Below are 22,070 nucleotides of genomic sequence, written 5' to 3' on the forward strand. Positions count from 1 at the left end.
TGTTGTGAATCAGACTGGTATAACAATACTTGTTGGATTTGTGTTCTTCAGACGAAGTCTGAGCATTGAGACATACACAACTAAGACTAAATAAACTCTGCTCCTTTTTACCATCTTTACTTCGTCTCCTCCGTCTGCTCTTCACTTTCATTGACTTTTTCCTCAGTCAACTTCTTGGCTGATAGAAGACTGGTAATAGTGTTTTGGGTATTTTTGGGTACCAGACAAGACCTACTGTTAACAGGGTTTGGGTATTTGACTACTCTGCTGACGAGTTGTTCTGATACCGGACAAACTGATATTTTCTGATGGGATCTGGTGTCCGGGGCTGGATCTTAATTGTCTAGGCATGGAGACAGCGATCTAACCGGATCCTCTGAAGTGAATGGGTGCCGTCAGAATGAGGGTCCAAACAAATCCATCACTAAGATGTTTTAAAATCAAACTAATTTGCATGTCCATAATCCATAATACCACTTTTTCCAATGAAAACTTAATTTCATTTGAATAAGGAGAGAAATCTGCACAGATTAGAATCTAAAACAGCTCTAAACAAATAGGTGGATTTTGATGTGAGAGACTTTTTCTTTGGAGGAAGTATTATTATGCATTATGGACTTGATCAGAAGTGACAGAAATTGATAGACTGGAGTGGTGTGGATGTTTTTATCACCTGTTTTGGACTCTCATTCTGACGGCACCCATTCACTGCAGAGGATGCATTGGTGAGCAAGTAATGGAATGCCAAGTGAACAATCTCGTTTACATCTTGGGTGGCCTGAGGGTGAAAACATTTTCAGCAAATGTTCTTATTTGGGTGAAATATTTCTTTAAAAGAACTGATCACTGTTCTAAAGATTCCAAAATGTTACTGCTATGGAATCACTTTGAAAACTCCTTTTTGGAACCTTTATTTTTCATAATGTGTAACGTTATATAGTTTACTTTCTTATTGTTTCCAAATATTTTAAATGTTCTTTCTGTTTCTTTTCACAGCGTGTTACTATTTGGCCTTGGAGAGAGATAATGAATTGGCTGCACCCACACACATACAATATAACACCTCTCAAATACTGAGAGAGAGAGAGAAAGAGAGAGAGAGAGATGTGGGGGATGGGCGACATTGGAGACAAGAAGCAGAGAGGAGGGGTGATGTTGTAAAACACACGACTGCTATTGGATGGACTGCATAATTATTAAGAATAAGCAGAAGGACACTGTCATGCAGCATCTCTCTCAGCTCTGACTCTGCAAAGCTTTTATTTTGCCATTTCTGCTTTTATTTTTCTGTGACTCCGGTTGTAGATCGGCCAGCGAGGATGCAGGTAAACACATGAGCAAGGGCAGAGAGATACAGTGAGAAAAATGCAGCATTCATCAAGCCGTCATGATTCTACAGCAGATGTTCCAGTGAAAGGAGGATGCTGGAGCAGCATGCGTTGTTGTCATTTGAAATCACTCTGAACTGACATCAAATACAGAGGCTCGAACGGCAGGCGCTCAGCTTTGACCAGATGTCAACACAGTCCCATGCTGCACTGCTCACAGAATGGACTCAAACGGTGATGGCAAAGAGGAATGGACAGAGGAGCAATGGGAGAAATGGTATGAGGTTATTTTACTTTTCAAGCATGTGTTTTTAGTGGGAGAATATATAAATTATTGCTGTGTTAGTGCATGTGTTTTGATGAGCAGCAGATGCAGCATCCATAGCAGATCATCATTTTTGTTGCATAGCAACACTTTGTTATGCCAGGGAGTTTCTATTAAAGTTTTATGCAATATTATTTCTAGTATTGCAGTAGAATCCCTGTCCTTTGCCAATGGTTTTTCATATACTGACATTATTATATAAATATGTAAAGGCACAATATATTGTCTTTTATAATTCAGGTTCTATTCATTGGAGTGTCAGAGTGGTCCTGTGACAAAAGACTTTTATTTTGAAAGAGTCTGGGAATATGCATGTTACACACCATGAGCTCTTTCATCTCACATAGAGACACAAGCTGTTGTGAAATCGTGTAGGTGTTGCATTTGATGAGAGCTGTTACTAAAATAAGCATGCTTGTGTGGAGTCCAAACACAATGCAGAAAAACTACATCCATCATGGTGACATTGTCATGTGACCTGTGACGTTTGCCAAGTCACTGCTTCCAGTCATGAATGCATTCAGAAAATTTCCACAAGATATACACCATATCATTTATTTTCAAACCCCTATATTGACATAGAATATACTTCAGAATGTTTAAGTGTGAACTGCATGTAATGTTTTGGGACATTAAACTGCACATTAATTTCAATTAAATGAAAATGTATTAGAGTTTAAATTTAAATTACATGCAATTAACTTTTTTACCTATTTATATGCAATTTCATAATTCTATTGCCTTTGAAATATGGTTAAAGTACTGCTGTACTGACAAGCGTTTATGGTAAACTAAAATTTGCAATGATGAAGTTCCAATTTAGAAGATTTAAATTAGTGCTATCAAACTGATTTAAATAAAATAAAATTAAATTAAATAAAAATTTGTGTTTATACAATGTGTGTGTTCTGTGTATATTTATATGTATATACTGTCACGGGGGCGGAGCAAAGCAACAGACACAGTGGGTGTGACGTCAGGCCTCGGAGAGGCTTTTATTAAACAATAAAACAGAAAGTGTCCAAAAAGGGGGAAAAAAGTGTCCAAAAGAAAAAGGGGGATCTGGTGTCCTCGATGTGACGGGGTTCCGTGAAGGAGGGGTAGTGTTCCGAAGGGAAGGGTCCAGGTAAGGGGCGGAGTCCGGCGGCCGCACGCGCTCCCCACTCAGGTCCGGGGTGCGAGGGGCGGCGGCTTCTCTAGCGGCATCGTCCTCCTCCACCTACGTGGCGCTTCTGGGGGATATCACGGCCCGTCAGCCGTCACGGGTGCGGTCCTCATCCGAACCCGCGGGGTCCGGCAACTCGTCCTGCGGCGCTGGTTCCCTCTTCACCCCTTCCTGGACCCACGAGGACACCAGCGTGCATGCACGGGGAAGAGACCGGTCTCCTGAGGAGAGGCGCGCTCGGCATTTTAACAGCGGCGGTGACGAGGCTTCATTCACATCAGGTGTGCCCCATCACACGCCGCCAGACCTGGATGTTTCAGCGCCCCTCCTCCTCCTCCCACACGCCCACTCCCGTCGGGAGCCTGGTGAAGGGCGGCGATTACCGACGGGGTGCAGCTGACAATAAGGGGGGAGGCAGTCGACTCGTCACATTCCCCCCCCCCAAGCGACATTCCCGTCATCCGGTCGCCGCCCACGCAGGAGTGCTACCTTCCTCAACCAGGCTCCAGCAGTCGGAGTGGGTGGGGATTCCTCTCCGGGCGACTCCCTCTCGCAACGCCACCGGACCGGGGACAGAGAAACCGGAATTTAGTCGACAGCCTCAACCAACCGCAGGGTAAGTGTTACTAAATGAGAAGTCACTTACCCCTTTAGCGGCTGGGAGGCTGTCACCGTTGTTTCTCCGTCCCTCCGGGTCCGACTCTTCCTTGACTTTTGCGAGGGAGAGGGGATGACGTCATCAGGTGATTCCCACTGCGCTGTCTAAGCTCCGCCCATGCCCGCATTCTCCACCACTTGTCACGGGGGCGGAGCAAAGCGACAGACACAGTGGGTGTGACGTCAGGCCTCGGAGAGGCTTTTATTAAACAATAAAACAGAAAGTGTCCAAAAAGGGGGAAAAAGTGTCCAAAAGAAAAAGGGGGATCTGGTGTCCTCGATGTGACGGGGTTCCGTGAAGGAGGGGTAGTGTTCCGAAGGGAAGGGTCCAGGTAAGGGGCGGAGTCCGGCGGCCGCACGCGCTCCCCACTCAGGTCCGGGGTGCGAGGGGCGGCGGCTTCTCTAGCGGCATCGTCCTCCTCCACCTACGTGGCGCTTCTGGGGGATAACACGGCCCGGCATCTTGGCCCGTCAGCCGTCACGGGTGCGGTCCTCATCCGAACCCGCGGGGTCCGGCAACTCGTCCTGCGGCGCTGGTTCCCTCTTCACCCCTTCCTGGACCCACGAGGACACCAGCGTGCATGCACGGGGAAGAGACCGGTCTCCTGAGGAGAGGCGCGCTCGGCATTTTAACAGCGGCGGTGATGAGGCTTCATTCACATCAGGTGTGCCCCATCACACGCCGCCAGACCTGGATGTTTCAGCGCCCCTCCTCCTCCCACACGCCCACTCCCGTCGGGAGCCTGGTGAAGGGCGGCGATTACCGACGGGGTGCAGCTGACAATAAGGGGGGAGGCAGTCGACTCGTCACAATACAAATACACACATTATTATTAGATTTGATAGTACTTTAAATGCAGAGTACTTTAAATGCAATATTGAATAACACACTACATTCAACAAATTATTATAAAGACATAATGTTTTAATGTGCTTCAAATTAAAACATTTAATTTGATATTACAAAGTTCACTTTTTAGAAGTGCACTTAAGTGTGTTAGAAACTCTCTTTTACTTATGTTGTCTCTTATTTCATTAATATTATATTGTCTGTGTTTAGTTTTTTTCTTTCAGATATACTTTAATTTGAAGTACAGTACAAGTGCACGTTCAATACAATTTACCACACTTATTTTTCTCAATAGTTTATTGTGCAGATTTAAAAACAAAAAACGAACAGTTCTCTAGCGCCCCCTTGATCAATAACTGGTTTGGTTCTTATAGGCTGACCCATGACATAGGCTTGGATGAATTTGAAGATGAGGATCTGTCTGAAATCACAGAAATCTCTGATGAATTTTCACTGAGGTCCAGACGCAAGGACTCTGACATCAAGGTGAGAAATGATCCTGCTTAACATGTAAAATATTACAGAACATCATTTAACAGACACTGCCAGTTACATCTATCTCTTTATGTACTTTTGTTTGAAATTTGACTTGTTTCTTCTTTTGTGCTTTTGTTTTTTTCTGTTAATAATCATAATTTATTAATCATTTATTACTAATTCGTTGTTCAGGAAGTGACCTTCCTGTGCACTGCGTCATTACACCTCTAGGCGGCGCCGAGTGAGTGACTTATAGTCATGTTCATTAATGGGGTCTAATTAAAATGGTCTAGTCTGACAGTAAGCGTTTCAACTAGAAAAAATTATAGCCAGGAAACAAATAATGAATGAAAATGGATTGTAAAGCCATGCATAAAATAGCACAGTCCACAAAACATTTTATTCAGACCAAATAAAAAAGGCATTCAGCAGTATAGTGAAGTCCTTAATGGATGGTTATTAGATCACACTGGCATGCAGTGGATGTTTAATTTATCCTTATCAGTAGTAGCTAAAAGTAGCTAAAGTAGCACACTATGTTATTGCATTACTTTTAAAATAAAGTAAGTTAATTCTTCTAATTGCATGATGGAATGAGGTAGATTTAGTTATTTTTCCTTATTATAGAATGAAAAGGGCTGTTGGCTTGCAGGTTTATTTATTTGTGTGTAAGTGTAATTAATTCATTTATTTGATTACTCTGCATCGTTGTTTGTTTTTCAAACTATACTTTTGCATAAACTACTGTTCTAGAGTTTCAATATTTTTGAAATAATTCTTTTATGCATATCAAGGCTGCAATTTATTTGATTAGGAATACAGTAAAAACAGACATATTATTACAATTTAAAAGAATGATTTTATATGTTAATATGTTTTAAAATGTAATTTATTCCTGTGATGCAAGGCTGAATTTTCAGCAGCCATCTTATGGGCTTCATTACATTGTGGCACTAAAGTCATGTTTCCCAGGACACTGATGAAAACTACTGGTAAATGACACTAAAATACATAATAAACAGATGAAATCTGTACTTTATTTTTTACTTCTTTTCAGATTTCCACTCCGCAGTATTTTTGTCTTCTTCAAAGCACTTTCTTTCAACTTAATCTAAATCAAAATCTGTACAAATCTGGCAAAGTTTTGCACAGAACTGCAGCTGAGAGCAGGCCGAGCTGTACGTGTTAATGAGTCTCATTGTAATGCAGTGAGTAAACACCGATATGAATAGTCTTTGTACCAAACCCCTCCCCGTCTCTTGTCCTCTTGGCTTAGCCGGCACTGAAAATGCCAAAGTCTGATGTCATTGCCTGCTGTGCTGGTCCGGTCAGTGGCCCTCATCTCCCCTCTCTTGCTTTTTCATTCACTCTCTTCTCTGACTGACAGACAATCTTTCCAATCCCTGCAGGATCATGTGATCCAGGCACCCAATAGCGGCCCGGACAAGGTGGAGGCAGGCGCAGCGGGTCAGATCCAGGCAGAGACGCATCCTTTACATCTTACTGATGCTGCTGATAGAGTGGCTTGTCGACACGACGGCAAAGCGTCTATGGATTCTGCCGTTTCTGTCAGCATGGATACCTACCGTCCAAAAAGACCCACCACTCTCAACCTGTTCCCACAGGTGCCACGGACTCAGGTAATGTGATGAAGATATAAAAATACTATAGAAATACGGCAGGTGCATTTCCTCTGATGAGGCAAGGGAAGCAGTGCATCCTAACATTTCAGAAAAGGAAATAATTGATGGTGCAAAATGAAATATCATGAAGTAAAATATGTAAATATTGCGTAAAGCACTCAATTTTCTGAAGTAATACCGTCCAACAGCGACACCAGGCGATAGTGTCTTTTACTTTTGCGAATAAAGCAGCGCCTGATATGTCCAAAAAGTCACATGAGCGAAGGCGATGCCTCTTTAATACTCTCTATATGCAATAACGCTTGTCTATCAAGCTAGCAAAAGTTTTGCAAAAAAGCCCAAATCAGTCAAACTGGCGTAAATGGATTTAATGATTTAATTATGGCTAATTATAAAGAAGTATATTTTAGCTATCTTTAAAAAGAGTCATTATTATGGAAATTATATTTATTGAAGAGCCTATTAAAGACTACTTTTATTCATAGATTGAGAGAGTACTAAAAAAAATCATATTTACATAAAAGTACTATTACGTCCCAAAAAATGTAGTTGTAACTGCACAATGCAATTTAAAAAATATAGGTAATATACTGTAATTCACAATGCCTTTTGTCAGATAAAATATTAAAAATATAGTAAGCATATCAGAAGTGACACAAAGGTCTTATTTCTAGAACCCAGTTCTGTATCTGAGCTTGTCTGTGGTTTGGCCCCCAGTGCACATAAAGTATAAGCACTTATTCAGTGGGTTGATATTTGGTTGTCATTATCTGTTTGAATGAACGCTGGGAGTGGGGAGTCGAGGCGAGCGCTCTCAACTGAACACGAGCAGAAGCGCTGAAAGCGACAGCATTCACCTCTCACATGTTCTGCATTCATTCAATGGAGAAATAGCGCCTATTCCACACAACAATGAATGCAGTTGCTTATTCTGTTTTGTCAGAACCAGTCGGTTTTGTTTATTAGGAAGATAAGCAGCGAGTGCAGTTGGTAAGAAAATGGGTAGTTACTTTACACCTCTGGAATGATTTAAAGCTGATGGTTTGTGTGGGGAATGTTAATATGGGTCAGTATGAACCAAAAGAGCGGACTGTATTGTAAGCATTGTAAGAGGTACTGAGAGTGAAAGAGAATCTGAGAAAGAGAGGAAAGTCTTTTGGACTTTTAAATGCACCTAGTTTACTGAATACTCTTGTATTATTCATTGAGTGCTTGAGTTTATGTCCAGATTTTTTATTTTTTTTGTAATTCTTTTAAAGGAGAATTCCACTTCCAGAACAACAATTCACAAATAATTTACTCAAGCCCCTTGTCATCCAAATGTTCATGTCTTTCTGTCTTCAGTCGTAAAGAAATTATGGTTTTTGAGGAAAGCATTTTTGGATTTTTCTCCATATAATGGACTTCATTGGTGCAGCTTCAAAGGGCTCTAAATGATCCCAGCGAGGAAGAAGGGTCTTATCTAGCAAAACAATCGGTCATTTTTCACGGAAAATAAAAAATTGTTTACTTTTTAAACAAAAGCTTGTGTAGCACAGGCTCTGGGATGTGCGTCCACGACACTACATACTATTCAATCACGTCGAAAGGTCACGCGGAACTACAGACCCAGTGTTTACAAAGTGAACGCGCAAAGACTAAGGAAGTGCAAGTAAGTCAAACGCTGTTTACAAACAAAAAGGTACAACGATGTCCTCCTCTCAAGTTGTAGGAGAAAATAAGATGGAGTTTTTCGCCATACTTTACCTTTTTGAGTACACAGATGATGAACTTAGACGTGATTCGTAACGTCGTGGACGTGCATCCCAGAGCTAGTGCTACACGAGCTTTTGTGCTTAAAAAGTATACAATTTTTTTTTTTTTTTAAATGACTGATCGTTTCACTAGATAAGACCCTTCTTCCTTGGCTGGGATTGTTTAGAGCCCTTTGAAGCTGCATTTCAACTATATTTTGGAAGTTCAAAATCGAGGCACCAATGAAGTTCATTATATGGAGAAAAATCCTGAAATGTTTTCTTCAAAAACCATATTTTATTTACGACTGAAGACAGAAAGACATGAACATCTTGGATGACAAGGAGGTGAGTAAATTATTTGTAAATTGTTGTTCTGGAAATGGAGTTCTACTTTAAGTGTTTAGGGTACTGCCTATGACTTCAACCCTGAGAAAATTTGAGTCTAAAAATTCCTGGTGGCAAATATAAGATCTCTGACTGAAATCATCTTGCACCACCAAATCAGATTTGGACTTATTTGTCTGTTTATGGTATGAAAACTCAGAGAACCCCTGGGTCTGATTATATAATGTGAAAGATTAAAAGAAAAGTTTGATATCACTTTTGTTTTGACCAAGTTGTAGACTACAATACTCAGTGCTTCTGGCTATTCCATGTATATAAAAAATGGTATGCGCGGTTTGCATACTGTATATTGCGGAGCTCTACGTTAGTATGCTAAAGCCTGTCTGTTGTATCGCATCAACAGGACACTTTAAACAACAACTCATTTGCGAAGAAGTACAGCTGGCAGCAGAAAATCTCTCAGACCTTGCCGCCCCTCAAAACAGGTGAGTGTAGAGATCTTTGTTTATATTGTAAGTGCTTAATAAGTCTTATTTGGGAAGTTGGCATGATGTCACAGCAGCTACAATAGTGTTCTCTACTTAAAACAAGCAAGATTTTGTCTGTTTGTAGTTATTATGCATTCAGTATTATTGTGTATACAGTATAATATTTTTAGTATAGTTAGTATTTACATGCAATAAGTACACTTCAGCACGCTTTCAAAAAGAGTACTTATTATGGATATAATAAACTTTAAAATAATATATTTAAGTGTGAACTGAATGTAATGTTTTCAGACACTTAATTGCATGTTAACTTCAATTATATGAAAATATATTGTAGTTTATATTTATAATAAATACAGTTAGCTGAATTTTAGATTCCATTTTTAACCCACTTAAGTTGGACTTAAGTACATCTTTATATGTATTTCACAATAACTTCTATTGACTTTGAAATATGGTTAAGGTATTGCTAAATGTACTGACAAGCATTTACACTAAACTAAAATATACTTCATTTCTATTGTGTAACTTGTATGTAATGCATTTAAATATATTTGTAATTACACAAAGTTGCAAATTTAGTACATTTAAAATATACTAAGCTTAAATGTAAAATAAATTAAATGCAATAAATTATAATTAAGTACTTTACATGTGCTTTAGTATGTTAGTCAAATAACATTTTTTTTAAAGCACATCAAAAACTATTAAAAACACCATTTTAAACATAATTAAGTAAAACATTTGTGACCCTGAACCACAAAACCAGTCATAAGTAGCATATTAGTATATTTGTAGCAATAGCCAAAAATACATTAAATGGGTTAAAATTATCCATTTTTCTTTTATGTTAAAAATCAATACGAAGTAAAGATCATGTTCCATGAAGATATTTTGTAAATTTCCTACCATTGCTAAGACCTTCATTTAGACAACTTTAAAGGCGATTTTCTCAATATTAAGATTTTTTTTTGCAACCTCAGGTTACAGATTTTTAAATAGGCATATCTCAGCCAAATATTTTCCTATCAGTACAAACTCATACATCAATGGAAAATTATTTATTCAGCTTTCAGATGATGTATAAATCTCAATTTCAAAAAATGTATCCTTATGACTGATTTTGTGGTCCAGGTTGTGGTTCTTAATTTAACATTACAAGTGCACTTTTTTTAAGTGTACTTAAGTGTGCTTAGAAAAGCTTCATGAAAGTGTCTCCCGTTAAGTCACTTAAGTGGTCTTTTATTTCATTAATATTATATTATCTGTTCATTTTGTTTTTAAAAATATACTTTCATGATTTGAAGTACACCACAAGTGCACAATCAGTATGATTAAGCGCATTTCTTTTTTCTCAAAATAGTACTTTTAAAAGGTGTGATTTTTGGTGCATAATGTGTCCTTTTTATAGTCAGTTTTGTAGGTAATTTGACAGTTTTTGACCTAACTCACCCTATGCCAAACTTTCCTTGTTCTGTTGTCTCAATGACAAAAGCCAGTCATGTTTTGCTGCCAACTGTGGTCATGTGAATTCGTTTTAGTCGAGTCATCTACAAAAACATGATTGCATGTGCAGTCTAGTCAAACAATGGGTCACACAGGCATACCTAACTTGTTAGTCTGTTCGTTTCAAAAGCAAAACAAGAATGTTAGTAGACTATTGATCTCAAAACTTAATTTTAAATGAATTAAATTGCACTGCAATATTTGTGTGTGCATTGACTTGATTGGTACTCTGTCAGTTCACTTTTTTGTGCACAATCCTCCTGCAAGCAGGTGAACCACCTCGTGAACACTCGTGTTTGAGCGATGAGGAGAAGCACCAGCCGGGACAGAGTCGGACTCAAATGAAAGACTGCGGCACCTCTACTGACAAACCCAACAGCTGCCTCTCCAAACACACTCAAGCTCCTGCCCCACCATACAAAGCCAGAGACGTGCACAGAGAACCAGGCCACTGCGAGCGGATCCGTTATCACACGGACGTCCGGCTCGAGCCCACAGAGGAGATTTTTCTAACGCCGATACAGCGTTGCACCGAGGCTCTGGAGCACGAGAGAACGCCAGCGCTTTCCCAAGTAATCCTAGACAGCTCTGACAACGAAGCTCCCCCTCCGTACAGTGAACAGGATCTGCAGCCGCCTTCCTATTTCTCCTGTGTGGAAGCTTTGGCCACTGTGGACCCTGAGAGTAGCGGTGAAGAAGTAACTGGAGCGGAAGATCTGTGTTACAGAGACTGCGGCGCTGGCGAGGCTCATGCTCGTCGTGAGAGTTTGTCGGGAATGCTGCAGACTTCCATGAGCAACTCAGATGCGAGCGGACTTTCGTACGATTCGGTCAAATACACGCTGGTCGTGGACGAACACGATCAGCTGGAACTCGTCAGCTTGAAGGAGTGTTATCGCGGCTACAGCGATGAAAGCGATTCGCCCACCATCTACGATAACTGCGTCTCCTCTCCATACGAGTCGGCTCTTGACAAAGAGTATGAGGAGGATGAGAACGAGAATGAAGACAAGGGAAGAAAACAAAGCGGGATCAAACAGGACGCTTCGACGTGTCTGTCAGAGGACTCGACCCCTGAGGCCGACATGCAGTTCTCTCGGAAATTTGTTAATGTTTTCATGAATGGCTGCTCACGCTCCTCCAGTAAGTGTTATGCTTTTATACTTTTTATCAATTGTACACAACCAGTCAAAAGTTTGGATTTTTAAAATGTTTTTAAAAAGAAAAAATGTCATCTGCTCACCATGGCTATTTGATGCTGTTATTTGATCAAAAATAAAAACAGTAAAAAAAAAAAAAGTAAAAACAGTAAAATTGTGAAATATTATTAACATTTAAAAAACTGTTTTCTATGTGAATATATTGTAAAATTTAATTTATTCCTGTGATGTAAAGCCAAATTTTCAGCATCATTACACCAGTCTTCAGTGTCATTTGATATTTCAGAAATCATTCTAATATGCTGATTTGCTGTTCAAGAAGCAATTAATTATTATTATTATTATTATCATCAATGTTGAAAACAGTTTTTGCTGATTATTTATTCATTTATTTATTTCTAATTATTATTTTTTTTGTGGAAAGTGAACTGTAATACATTGCCATTCAAAAGACAGAAATTATTCTTTTTTTTTTAGCAAGAATGCATTAAATTGATCAAAAGTGACGGTAAAGACTAGTATATTGTTAAAAAAGATTTATATGAAATAAATGCTGTTTTTTTAACCTAAAAAAATAATGGTTTCCACCAGATTATTAAGCAGAAAAACTGTTTTCAACATTGATAAGAATCATTATTGATACTTGAGTGCCAGTAATAATTGATAATACTTCAGCAGCAAATCAGCATATTAGAATGATTTCTGAAAGATTGTGTGACATTGAAGATTGAAGTAATGATGCTAAAATAAAAATTCAGCTTTACATCACTGGAATAAATTACATTTTACATAGAAAATAGTTATTTTATATTTTAATAATATTTTATGTTTTTACTGTATTTTTCTAATAAATACAGACTTTTTGAGCATAAAAGACGTTTTTTCAAAAAATTAAAAAATCGTAAGTATTCCAATCTTTTGACCTGTAGCATTCGTATTTTCAATGAAATCTCTAGAAATTAAAACTCTTTTTCTTTTCTTCATTTGAAAGGGTTTTCTGCATGTTTTGCTGACACTGAATGATGATGAGTGAGCATGTTTGTTCTGTACTGTGGTTGCAGTTGTTTTTGTCAGGCGTGATGTGACGTGGCATACCATGGGTTCGTCAGTTCACAGTTTGTTTATGTAGTCCTGGGATTACTGGATTTTAGGAGTGTTTTGTCATTAGAATCAAGGGGACACTGCCGTCTCGAAACGCTTTGGATGAGAAAATAATCTAAAGTACAAAAAAAAACATTAATTTTACAAATTATGAGCTCAAAATATTACAAAATCACTCTTTTTGCACAAGCCACACTGTCCAGCAACCACATCAGCAGATGTTGTGTTCTAAACAAAAATTTATATCACAATGCTTCAAAAATGTGGTCAATAACAATATACCATCACAATATACATATTTTCAAGCAAATCTGGCTTTAAAAAGTCCAAAGTAGCACACATTTTATAAACTCTGATGTTTAAATGGAACAACTGAGAACAATGAACTGAAACAACTCCAAATAATTCTTAAAAGTTTTGTTTTATCTATTATATTAAATAATATAAATTATATTATTATATTATATTTTCTTTACTTCTGAAACTTTCTTCAGTGCCAGTGTGAATCAGTCTACATTATTGTGCAGATGTTTGATTTTTGCATGCAGAAATGTGATTTATGGTCTGAAAAAAAGGTGAGTATTAATAATAATAGACTAGTAGGTGTGTTATTAGGTGTACAATTTCTAAAAAAAGAAAGTTACATTTAAAAATATTACATTACTCACATCATTGTATTGGTTGCTTCTTGATAGTGTAAGGTAAATGCCGTTCCATGTGTCTTTAATCTGGAAACAAAGTAAACATCAAAGTGATTTTGGAATTTATGATAATTATAATGTGTTATAATATGCTGTGATAACTATAAAGTATGGCATTCATAGTTTGATAATGCTGGTGTAGTGGATATAACATTTTTTTTTTCAGAATTAACAAAAAAAAAAATAATAATAATAATGGAAACATTAGACCTAGATATACTGACAGGCTGTATTATTTATGAACAAAAAACACTTCAAAACTTCAGTAACAAACATAATAAAAAAAAAAAAAAAAAACAGTCATTTATAAACGTTCAAATATGAATATGCAAGAATGAGAGTGTATTGAATTTTAATACATTTACATTTAACTAATGACTTAAGTAACGATGGTGTTGCTTTATCTATTGACGAGTTGTATAGAAATGACACTGATACAGTGAGTTTTAGAGAACAATCTACAGAATAAATAATTAATTCACCTGTCCGACAAAAAGAAGCAACTTGTGCGTCTCGGGATTTTCTTTTTCATCAGCTTTTCCGCTTCTGTTTAGCGTTCCGATGTTTACACTCGTGTTTTGTCTTTGTCGGTCTTTCTGTCTTCCGGCTTCACATCTTTGCTGCTTCTGTTCTTAGTATTTACATGTACAGATTCTCCAGTAAACAACGATAATAAGTGTGCTGCTCCGCTCCTCTCGTTAGTAAACAACATTACGCTATTGGCTACAGAGGCGTCAGCCAATGAGCGCGAGGATTCTTTTCGCGCGTCCTTTAAAACGGCGGGAGAACTCATATATTAAAAAAAAAAAAAAAAACACTGAGGCGGGAGACCCGCGCCATATATAATTAAAATACGTTTATTAGAAAATTATCTGTACAGTGTTTATCTCTTTTGCGTGTACACTATTCATATGACTATAAACAAAAACACTGGTCTTAATGAATAAATCTTTTATTTAAAAAAAACATATTGTGTTATATATATATATATATATATATATATATATATATATATATATATATAATGTATTATTCTGAAGCATAAACAGTGTAACTTTTATAAAGAGCATACTGTAACTGCTATTAGATGAAGGCTTTGCTGATGAATGAGCTATGAGTTATGTGACATTCAACCAAGAGCTTAACTTATTTGCTAAAGGGGTTTTGCTATAAGCTGGTAAATAAAGAAATCCTATGTTTTTGTTTGCTTTTATTGTAGCCTGTTTTGTATAACTAAAATAAAAGTGGATTCACCCCACTGCCCTTGTGCAGTTTTCATAATTAATTAGAAACAGTTTGTTTTATTTAGTCCTAAAGAACCTTTAGCTTTTAGTTCAATTGGTTCAGTGTAGATTGGTAGTAGATTGGTAGGTGTAATCAGTGTTGGGAATGTTACTTTGGAAATGTAATAGGTTACAGATTACAAGTTACTTGATTTAAAATGTAACAAGTAGTGTAACTTTTCAATTACTTTATTAATGTAACTTATTACTTTTAATTACTTTTTTTTTTCTAAATTTCTAATTTTTTCAACTGTTAATCATTTTGAAACATATAAACCAGGCAGAGTTAACCTTACAGTAGTGTTCAACACTGAATACTGTCAGACTTTCAAAATCCTTTATCACCTGAATTAAGATTATAATAAGTAAGGGATAATATACATCTTTATTTTGCAATAACAACTGGCTGAATGTACATTATCCCTCTTATTACACAGCTGCTTGATAGATTATTAGATGTTTTGTGTCAAAATTATTAGACATGAAACACTGATCTGAGTTGAAATATTTGAACGCAAAGCTTCCATGAAGAAATCAGTTGCTAGCAAACTGCAAGTTGAAACTAGACATTTTAGGGACACAGAGCAGTCATACCACTTTTCTTACACAACATTTCACCACATAAATAATTTAGTAGTAGTACTAGTTTGTTAGTTATCTTATAATTCATTACAATGTACCCAAAAAAAAAAAAAAAACGGCAGCAGCTGCGTTTGTATGAAACAATAGAGCAAGTCCACGACACCAGGATGACAGAATTAAGAAATTGTACACATAATATTGAATTAAGCTTTAATATTTGGGCTTTTTATTGGGCTTTTTATGCCTTTTATTGTGATAGGACAGTAGAGAGTAATAATATGTAATTGTTTTGAAACTCCAATTATGCCAATTAGTACTGACAGTGATGGGGAGCTGGTGTGTAAGAACAGACCAACATATGACCACAACTAGAATGCACTGTATTGATATGGTCAATACAAGTGGTTGCATGACAGGCTGAAATATTCAGTACTCTTTGCTTTGGTTTTTAGGTACAGAATCGTTTGGCTTGTTTTCCTGCATAATTAATGGAGAAGAGAGAGAACAGACACACAGAGCCGTCTACAGGTAAAAACAGACTGGAACACATGTGTTACTGTTAAATGCATTCATATATATTTAGATGATCATGCTATTAATCAACATCCCAACTGAATAAACAGCCAGTGGATACTGGGTCATTCCCAGGAGATGGCACCACTGACTTGGATTTCAGGATAAGAAATTCATATACTTAAATAAATATAGATTTTTGAGGAACGTTTCATCATAAGATAAAGATACTCAGTTTGTAGGCAAAATATTATTATTATTTTTAATGATGTCACTTCTTTAAATATGATGCCGGAAAAATCAAACCACTATTTTTAAATGGTGGAAATGGGGAAATTATTCAGCAATGCTACTTTACAACCTAAATGTATCAGTGATTAGCCAAAATAAAAAGTAATGCAGTAGTGTTACTGGGACACAGATGTGACCATGGACCACAAAACCAGTCATAAGGGTCAATTTTTCGAAATTGAGATTTATACATAATCTGAAAGCGGAATAAATAAGCTTTCCATCGATGTATGGTTTGTTATGACATGATAATATTTGGCCGAGATACAAAATTAAGTTCTTAGCAATGCATATTACTAATCAAAAATTAAGTTTTGATATATTTACAGTAGGAAATTTTCTAAATATCTTTATGGAACATGATTTTTACTTAATTTCCTAATGATTTTTGGCATAAAATAAAAATCAGTAATTTTGACCCATACAATGAATTTTTGGCTATAGCTACAAATAAACCCCAGCGACTTAAGACTGGTTTTGTGGTCCAGGGTCACAAATGTCATCATCTCAAAATATCCCAGATAGAAAACCAAAGATGTCCTCAGCTCATATATGTGTTTCTGTTAGGTTTGTCCCACGTCATGATGATGAGCTGGAGCTGGAGGTCAACGACCCTCTGCTGGTGGAGCTGCAGGATGAGGATTACTGGTACGAGGGCTACAACATGAGAACCGGAGCACGCGGCATCTTTCCTGCTTATTACGCCACTGAGGTCTTCAAGGAGCAAGAACTTACTTTAAACGGTAAGAGCTGGAGACTCAGTTGAAATGATTTCATTTTTGTTTTCAGATGACTCCACTGTATTTTAAATAATGACACTATCGTCTGCTGTAGAGCTGCTTTATGAGTTTGCTTCATAACTAATGAACTTTGCAACATTAACACTGTTACTGAACTAAAATGAATCAATTTTGGACTAAAGTGAGCTGAATAATAATGCTGTCATCTTCATAGAGCTGCTTTACAGCTGAAATTGTATTCATTTCATAAGTGCTATAAAAACAAATATGACTTGGCTTTAATAACTTAAACCCCAACGTTTTTTATGATCTCTATATCTCTGTCTTGTTCTCATTAGCAAAAAGTACTGAATGGTTGGAGAAGTATACCATGAAATTTCTCGGCTCGGTTCAAGTGCTGAATCACAAAGGCAATGATGTTCTGTGTGCAGCTATGCAAAAGGTTTGAGATTTACTGTACATTTCACTGCATGTTTTATATTATAAATACATTTCTTGAAGTAATGACTTATGTGATTGACTGGTGAACTTCACTGTTCTTTGTTTAAAATGTTGATTACATGAAAATAAATGTACGCTCAAAAAGTATTTAGGCCTAAATTAAAGATTTATGTATCTGAATTGCATATAAAATTTCCATCGGTTTAAAAATAATTACATTACAGTTTTAAAATAAATATACTTAATGTGATGCATATTTGTCAGTCATAATTAAATGAAACAGATCCGATTTCTGTAATAAACTGAATGTGTTTTAAATACACAATAGCCAACTTTATATATTTATCATCAGTAAATCTGATTTGTCATCTGAACTCACACATTTTAATTGAATATTGATGTTTCCACAGCTAGCCATATTTTTACCGTTCATATTTTTTTATTAATAAATGCAGTTAATTAATGAACAGTGAGCAGATTTATTCTGATTCTAAGGTATTTGAATAAATGCCATGTTTTATAAAACTCTTTATTTTAAATGTCAAAAATTATTTAAATGTTATTATTTAAATAAAATGCAAATGCACTAGGTAATAATAAACTATGCCATATACTTCTTTTTTTAATCTTACCTGTTTCTTATGTTTCATTTATGTTTAACTGATAAATATGCATCACGTTAAGTTTATTAGCTTGTTTAAATGTGTAATCATTTAAGTTGCAATTCCAATACATAAATATTACATTTGGCCCTGAATACTATTTGTGAGGGAATCAGCGCATACACTTGGGTTAAGTGTATGTAAGATGAAACAACGTATGAATGATGGTGTTTATATATTCTTAATTAGACTGATAATGGTTGTTTATGATTGACTCCAGATTGCGATGAACAGGAGACTGACTGTACATTACAATCCTCCCTCAACCTGCGTCCTGGAGATCAACGTGAAGGGACTGAAACTCACAGTGCAGGATGATTTTGACATGGTAAAACCACACACACACATTCATCTACTGCGTTAAAATGCTTGTTTTATAATCGTCTTCAAGAATGTTTTTGCATCAAGCATCTCCTCTCCATGTTGTTTTTTTTAATTTTCAAACCTTGAAACTTGAAAAATAAGACTTTCAAGTAAGGAACGAAGGATAATACTATTGTTTATTTATTAAATTCTGTGTTTCCACAGAGCAGCCAATACAGTCACTTTTTCCATTTGAAAAACGTCTCGTTCTGCGGCTACCATCCCAGAAACAAGAAGTAGGTCAAGCATTTACTGGCGATGATTTTATTATTATTATTATTAACTTTGAATATATACTACTGTTCAAAAGTTTGTTTTTTAAAGAGCATCAAATGCATTAAATTGTCAAAAGCGACAGTAAAAACATCATAATGTTACAGAAGATTTCTATTTCAGGTTAATGCTGTTCTTTTCTTATTATGGTTTTTAAAAAAATATTGGGCAGCATAACTGTTTTCAACACTGCTAAAAATGAGAAATGTTTCTCAAACAGCAAATCAGCATATCTGAATGATTTCTGAAGGATCATGTGACACTGAAGACTGAGTAATGATGCTAAAAAAAATTCAGCTTTGATGACATTGAAAACAGCTCTTTGAAAATTTCACAATTTTATTGTTTTTACTGTATTTTTGATTAAATAAATGCAGCCCTGATGAGCAATAAAATACTACAATTCAAAATCATAAATCTTAATTATTTCAGACTTCCGAATGGTAGTTTGCATTGCATTGTTTTATTTAACAGTCAGTATTTTAACGTCTGTACCTCCACAGGTATTTTGGCTTTATCACCAAACATCCAGCGGATGAGAGATTCGCCTGTCACGTCTTTGTGTCTGAGAACTCCACCAAACCGCTTGCAGAGTCTGTGAGGTCAGTCCGGTTTTCCTATAATGCATCTATAATATACTGTAAGACATTTAATTCCTCTGCTCTTTATTGGCTCAAATTTAATAGTCATAGCATATTCTCTGTCTTCTTTATAGAAAAGCTTTCCATTTGTACTATAAGGAGTTTGTGGAGGTCTCGTGTCCAACAGAAGACATCTACCTGGAATAATCTCTGACTACAACACAGCAGTGTATATTACGACTATGCTACATGAATATATGAAACATAATAATATGTGTATATAATCAAAGACTAATATATCTGACAAAAAGGACCAAACGAGATGAAGAGTGACTGATTGAGGGTTGTAACGTGATGCACATGAGCTGATTTTGTGTTGGAATTGGAAGAAGAACCGAATGAAAAATTGTACAGTTTAAAAGGCTGAAATTATTTTCCAGGATGTTGAGGATTTTGAATGCTTTGGATGAGGCTTTCATCCATTTCTGTGCTTATGCTGCTGCGCTGCACTTCAGGCTTCATAGAGGATATTTTTTCATAGCACAAAACCATACATCTTATAAAATATTAGTAAAACGTATTAACAGTAACCAGCTTAATGAGACGAACAAATCTGCCATTTCAGCTGTTTGTGATGTCTTGGTGTCTGTTGCATTTTACAGGTATACCAGCATAATCCATGTCTAAAACCTGCCTGTAAAGTGACGTTCGTGAGTGTTATTCATTTGAAATGGTAAAATAGGACTCCTTTGTTAGCAGTTAGTCACCAAATGAAAGAGATCTATAAATAGCAACGGAGGAGTTATAGGGCAATTTTACCGTATTAATAGAAGCCATTAACAGTTGATCAAAAAATGTTTTAGAACTTTCAGTATTCCTTTTGGATCACGGCATTCCCTCATAAGTGCAATGGAAATGGTTAACAAAATAATACAAATAAAAAATACTAGTGCCATGGAGTTCCAGTTAAGGTCGAAGGTAAATGACTTTGGAAGAGCTGCTTTTTGGCTTGGTTTTAATAAACTCCTGAGGTATTTCTTGTGAAAGCAGGACCTTGTTACATCAGTATGAACAAATGATGTGCTCATTAAAGGCTTGTTCAGCAAGGAACACTTGTAGATCACTTCTTTTATTTAGATGCCAATAAACTACAAACTAAGTAGGGTTAATGAAGATAATACAAGTATAAATATATTCATGTTTTCTATATTTGTGTAAGCCTTATGAGTCATTATAAACAATCCTGTCAAATTTAAATCAATGCTTTTTAAACGCTATTGGAGCATATGGAACAATATTTATGAGGCAGTTCTTGTCAGATTTCATTGGTGATTTCAAATATGACGTGTAATCCTAAGCTTCGTGAACAGTTTTGGAGAATTTGATGTTTCCTCATTCACTTGCCTGCCCGAGAGACGTTGCAAAGATGGCCGCCGAGTGAAATGACTTGCCTTAAAGGGGTCATCGGATGCAGACTTGACTTTTTCATGTTGTTTAAACATTGTGTTGGGAGTGTATGTACAAATCTACCCTATAATGATAAAAATCCATGCAGTGGTTTTTTTATTAATCTAAATAAAAGCCGGCTAAATGCGGTTAAAGTAAACAAGATCATAATTCCACAGAGAGAAGAGAGGGGTGGGGTGAGCAGAGCTCATTTTGACAAGGTAAATAGGGTGTTGTTTTACACAACCACTGAGAATTTTTAATCAAAGTATATTAGAGACTTTTCATTAAGACCCTAAAGAATCATATCAACTTGTGGAAAATGGGCATCCGATGACCCCTTTAAGGGACTTTGCTTTATATTGCAATGCAGAAGTAAGCTGTTTTCTGTGAATGAGTGAATCTTCCATTCATAATTAGCTGTAAGTAACTAGAAGAATACCAAAGCGCAGTAAACAGTAAAACTATTTGCACCACTAACCTGTGTGTTTATGGTAAAATATGAAAATATGATAACAAACACTACTTTGCAATTAAGCAACATATGAGGCTGTTTTTGTACAACTAAAAATAACTTGAAGCAAATGATACCAGAGTCCTGCACGTTTAAATTACATGGTGCATTTACCATAAAAATAATTATAAATGATATAAACGTTGTGATTATAAAGTCAGGAAACATGTGTCAGTTACACAGCATTTTATTATACTTATAACACGTCAAAAGTTTATTTTTACCTGCTGTTGCAGACTTTAAGTAGGCTATATTTATCACTGCAGCAAAGCGTTGAGCCTTTTAGCCAATCAGAGTTGAGCGCCTAAATGTGAAGGCCAATCAGACACGTTTCAATTAATTACAACGCAGAGGATTTGCTCAAAGTGCCAGTTTTGTTTAATGCTTTGGCTTCTTAATTTTTAAGTGGACAACATCCAGATGTCCTGCAATTTAATACAAAGTGTAAACTGTGCCAATTCTCCTCTTCTTCCAGTAAGAGTGGGCACGGCCATTTGTCAGTTTTATGGGTCTGGCTTCTGGCCTCATCTATGTCCAGCTATTTTTAGCTGTACAAAACACCTCGTCTTGCAGTTTTACCATTTACTGCATGTTATTCTTCTTGTTATTTCCCTATAGCGATAGAGATGTCTCACCCATAATCTTATTTTCTGCTTTAAAGAAAAAGGTGCATATAATATGATAAAAGCTGAATTCACAGCCTCATTTTATAAGTGAAAAATTCAATTTGGCATCTAACCTGACAAAGGTCTGTTGAATTATCAGTTCACTGCTTCACTTTGTCATCACTTATGAATTATTCTGTTTTAATAGCTCAACAGACTCAAGGATTTGTTCCATCTGTATGTGACAAACACATTTATTGTATTTTATACAACAGACAGTTATATACAGTACAA

The 22,070-nt window shown here is 36.4% G+C and overlaps 1 protein-coding gene across 3 annotated transcripts; it reads left to right on the forward strand.

Annotated features, from left to right (window-relative positions):
* The first annotated feature begins 1,152 nt into the window (after positions 1-1,152).
* mapk8ip1b (mitogen-activated protein kinase 8 interacting protein 1b) lies at positions 1,153-22,051 on the forward strand. 3 transcript variants are annotated; one of them, XR_007828105.1, is made up of 12 exons: positions 1,153-1,605; positions 4,700-4,811; positions 6,212-6,442; positions 8,930-9,011; positions 10,788-11,663; positions 15,800-15,875; positions 16,719-16,894; positions 17,230-17,333; positions 18,215-18,322; positions 18,528-18,593; positions 19,134-19,232; positions 19,346-22,051. XR_007828105.1 is itself a non-coding variant. In XM_051115279.1 (12 exons), the coding sequence occupies exons 1-12, from the start codon at positions 1,550-1,552 to the stop codon at positions 19,416-19,418; spliced, it is 2,064 nt and encodes a 687-aa protein (XP_050971236.1). In that variant the 5' UTR covers positions 1,153-1,549; the 3' UTR covers positions 19,419-22,049. The 3 variants fall into 3 exon arrangements, 2 of the variants coding, with proteins under 2 accessions (XP_050971236.1, XP_050971237.1); XM_051115279.1 differs by having other exon boundaries at positions 18,523-18,593; positions 19,346-22,049; XM_051115280.1 differs by having other exon boundaries at positions 10,791-11,663; positions 18,523-18,593; positions 19,346-22,048.
* The last annotated feature ends 19 nt before the right edge of the window (positions 22,052-22,070 follow it).

The sequence above is a fragment of the Labeo rohita genome, chromosome 7 (assembly GCF_022985175.1).
Source record: "Labeo rohita strain BAU-BD-2019 chromosome 7, IGBB_LRoh.1.0, whole genome shotgun sequence".
Classification (NCBI taxonomy): Eukaryota; Metazoa; Chordata; class Actinopteri; order Cypriniformes; family Cyprinidae; genus Labeo; species Labeo rohita.

What these genes read in the sequence shown, in the direction of transcription:
- mapk8ip1b (XM_051115279.1), top strand. Translation starts at nt 1,550, where the DNA reads ATGGACTCAAACGGTGATGGCAAAGAGGAATGGACAGAGGAGCAATGG. An exon ending in TGTGTGCAGCTATGCAAAAG is followed by an intron (nt 17,334 to 18,214) that starts GTTTGAGATTTA and finishes GATTGACTCCAG; the next exon opens with ATTGCGATGAACAGGAGACT. An exon ending in CCGCTTGCAGAGTCTGTGAG is followed by an intron (nt 19,233 to 19,345) that starts GTCAGTCCGGTT and finishes TCTTCTTTATAG; the next exon opens with AAAAGCTTTCCATTTGTACT.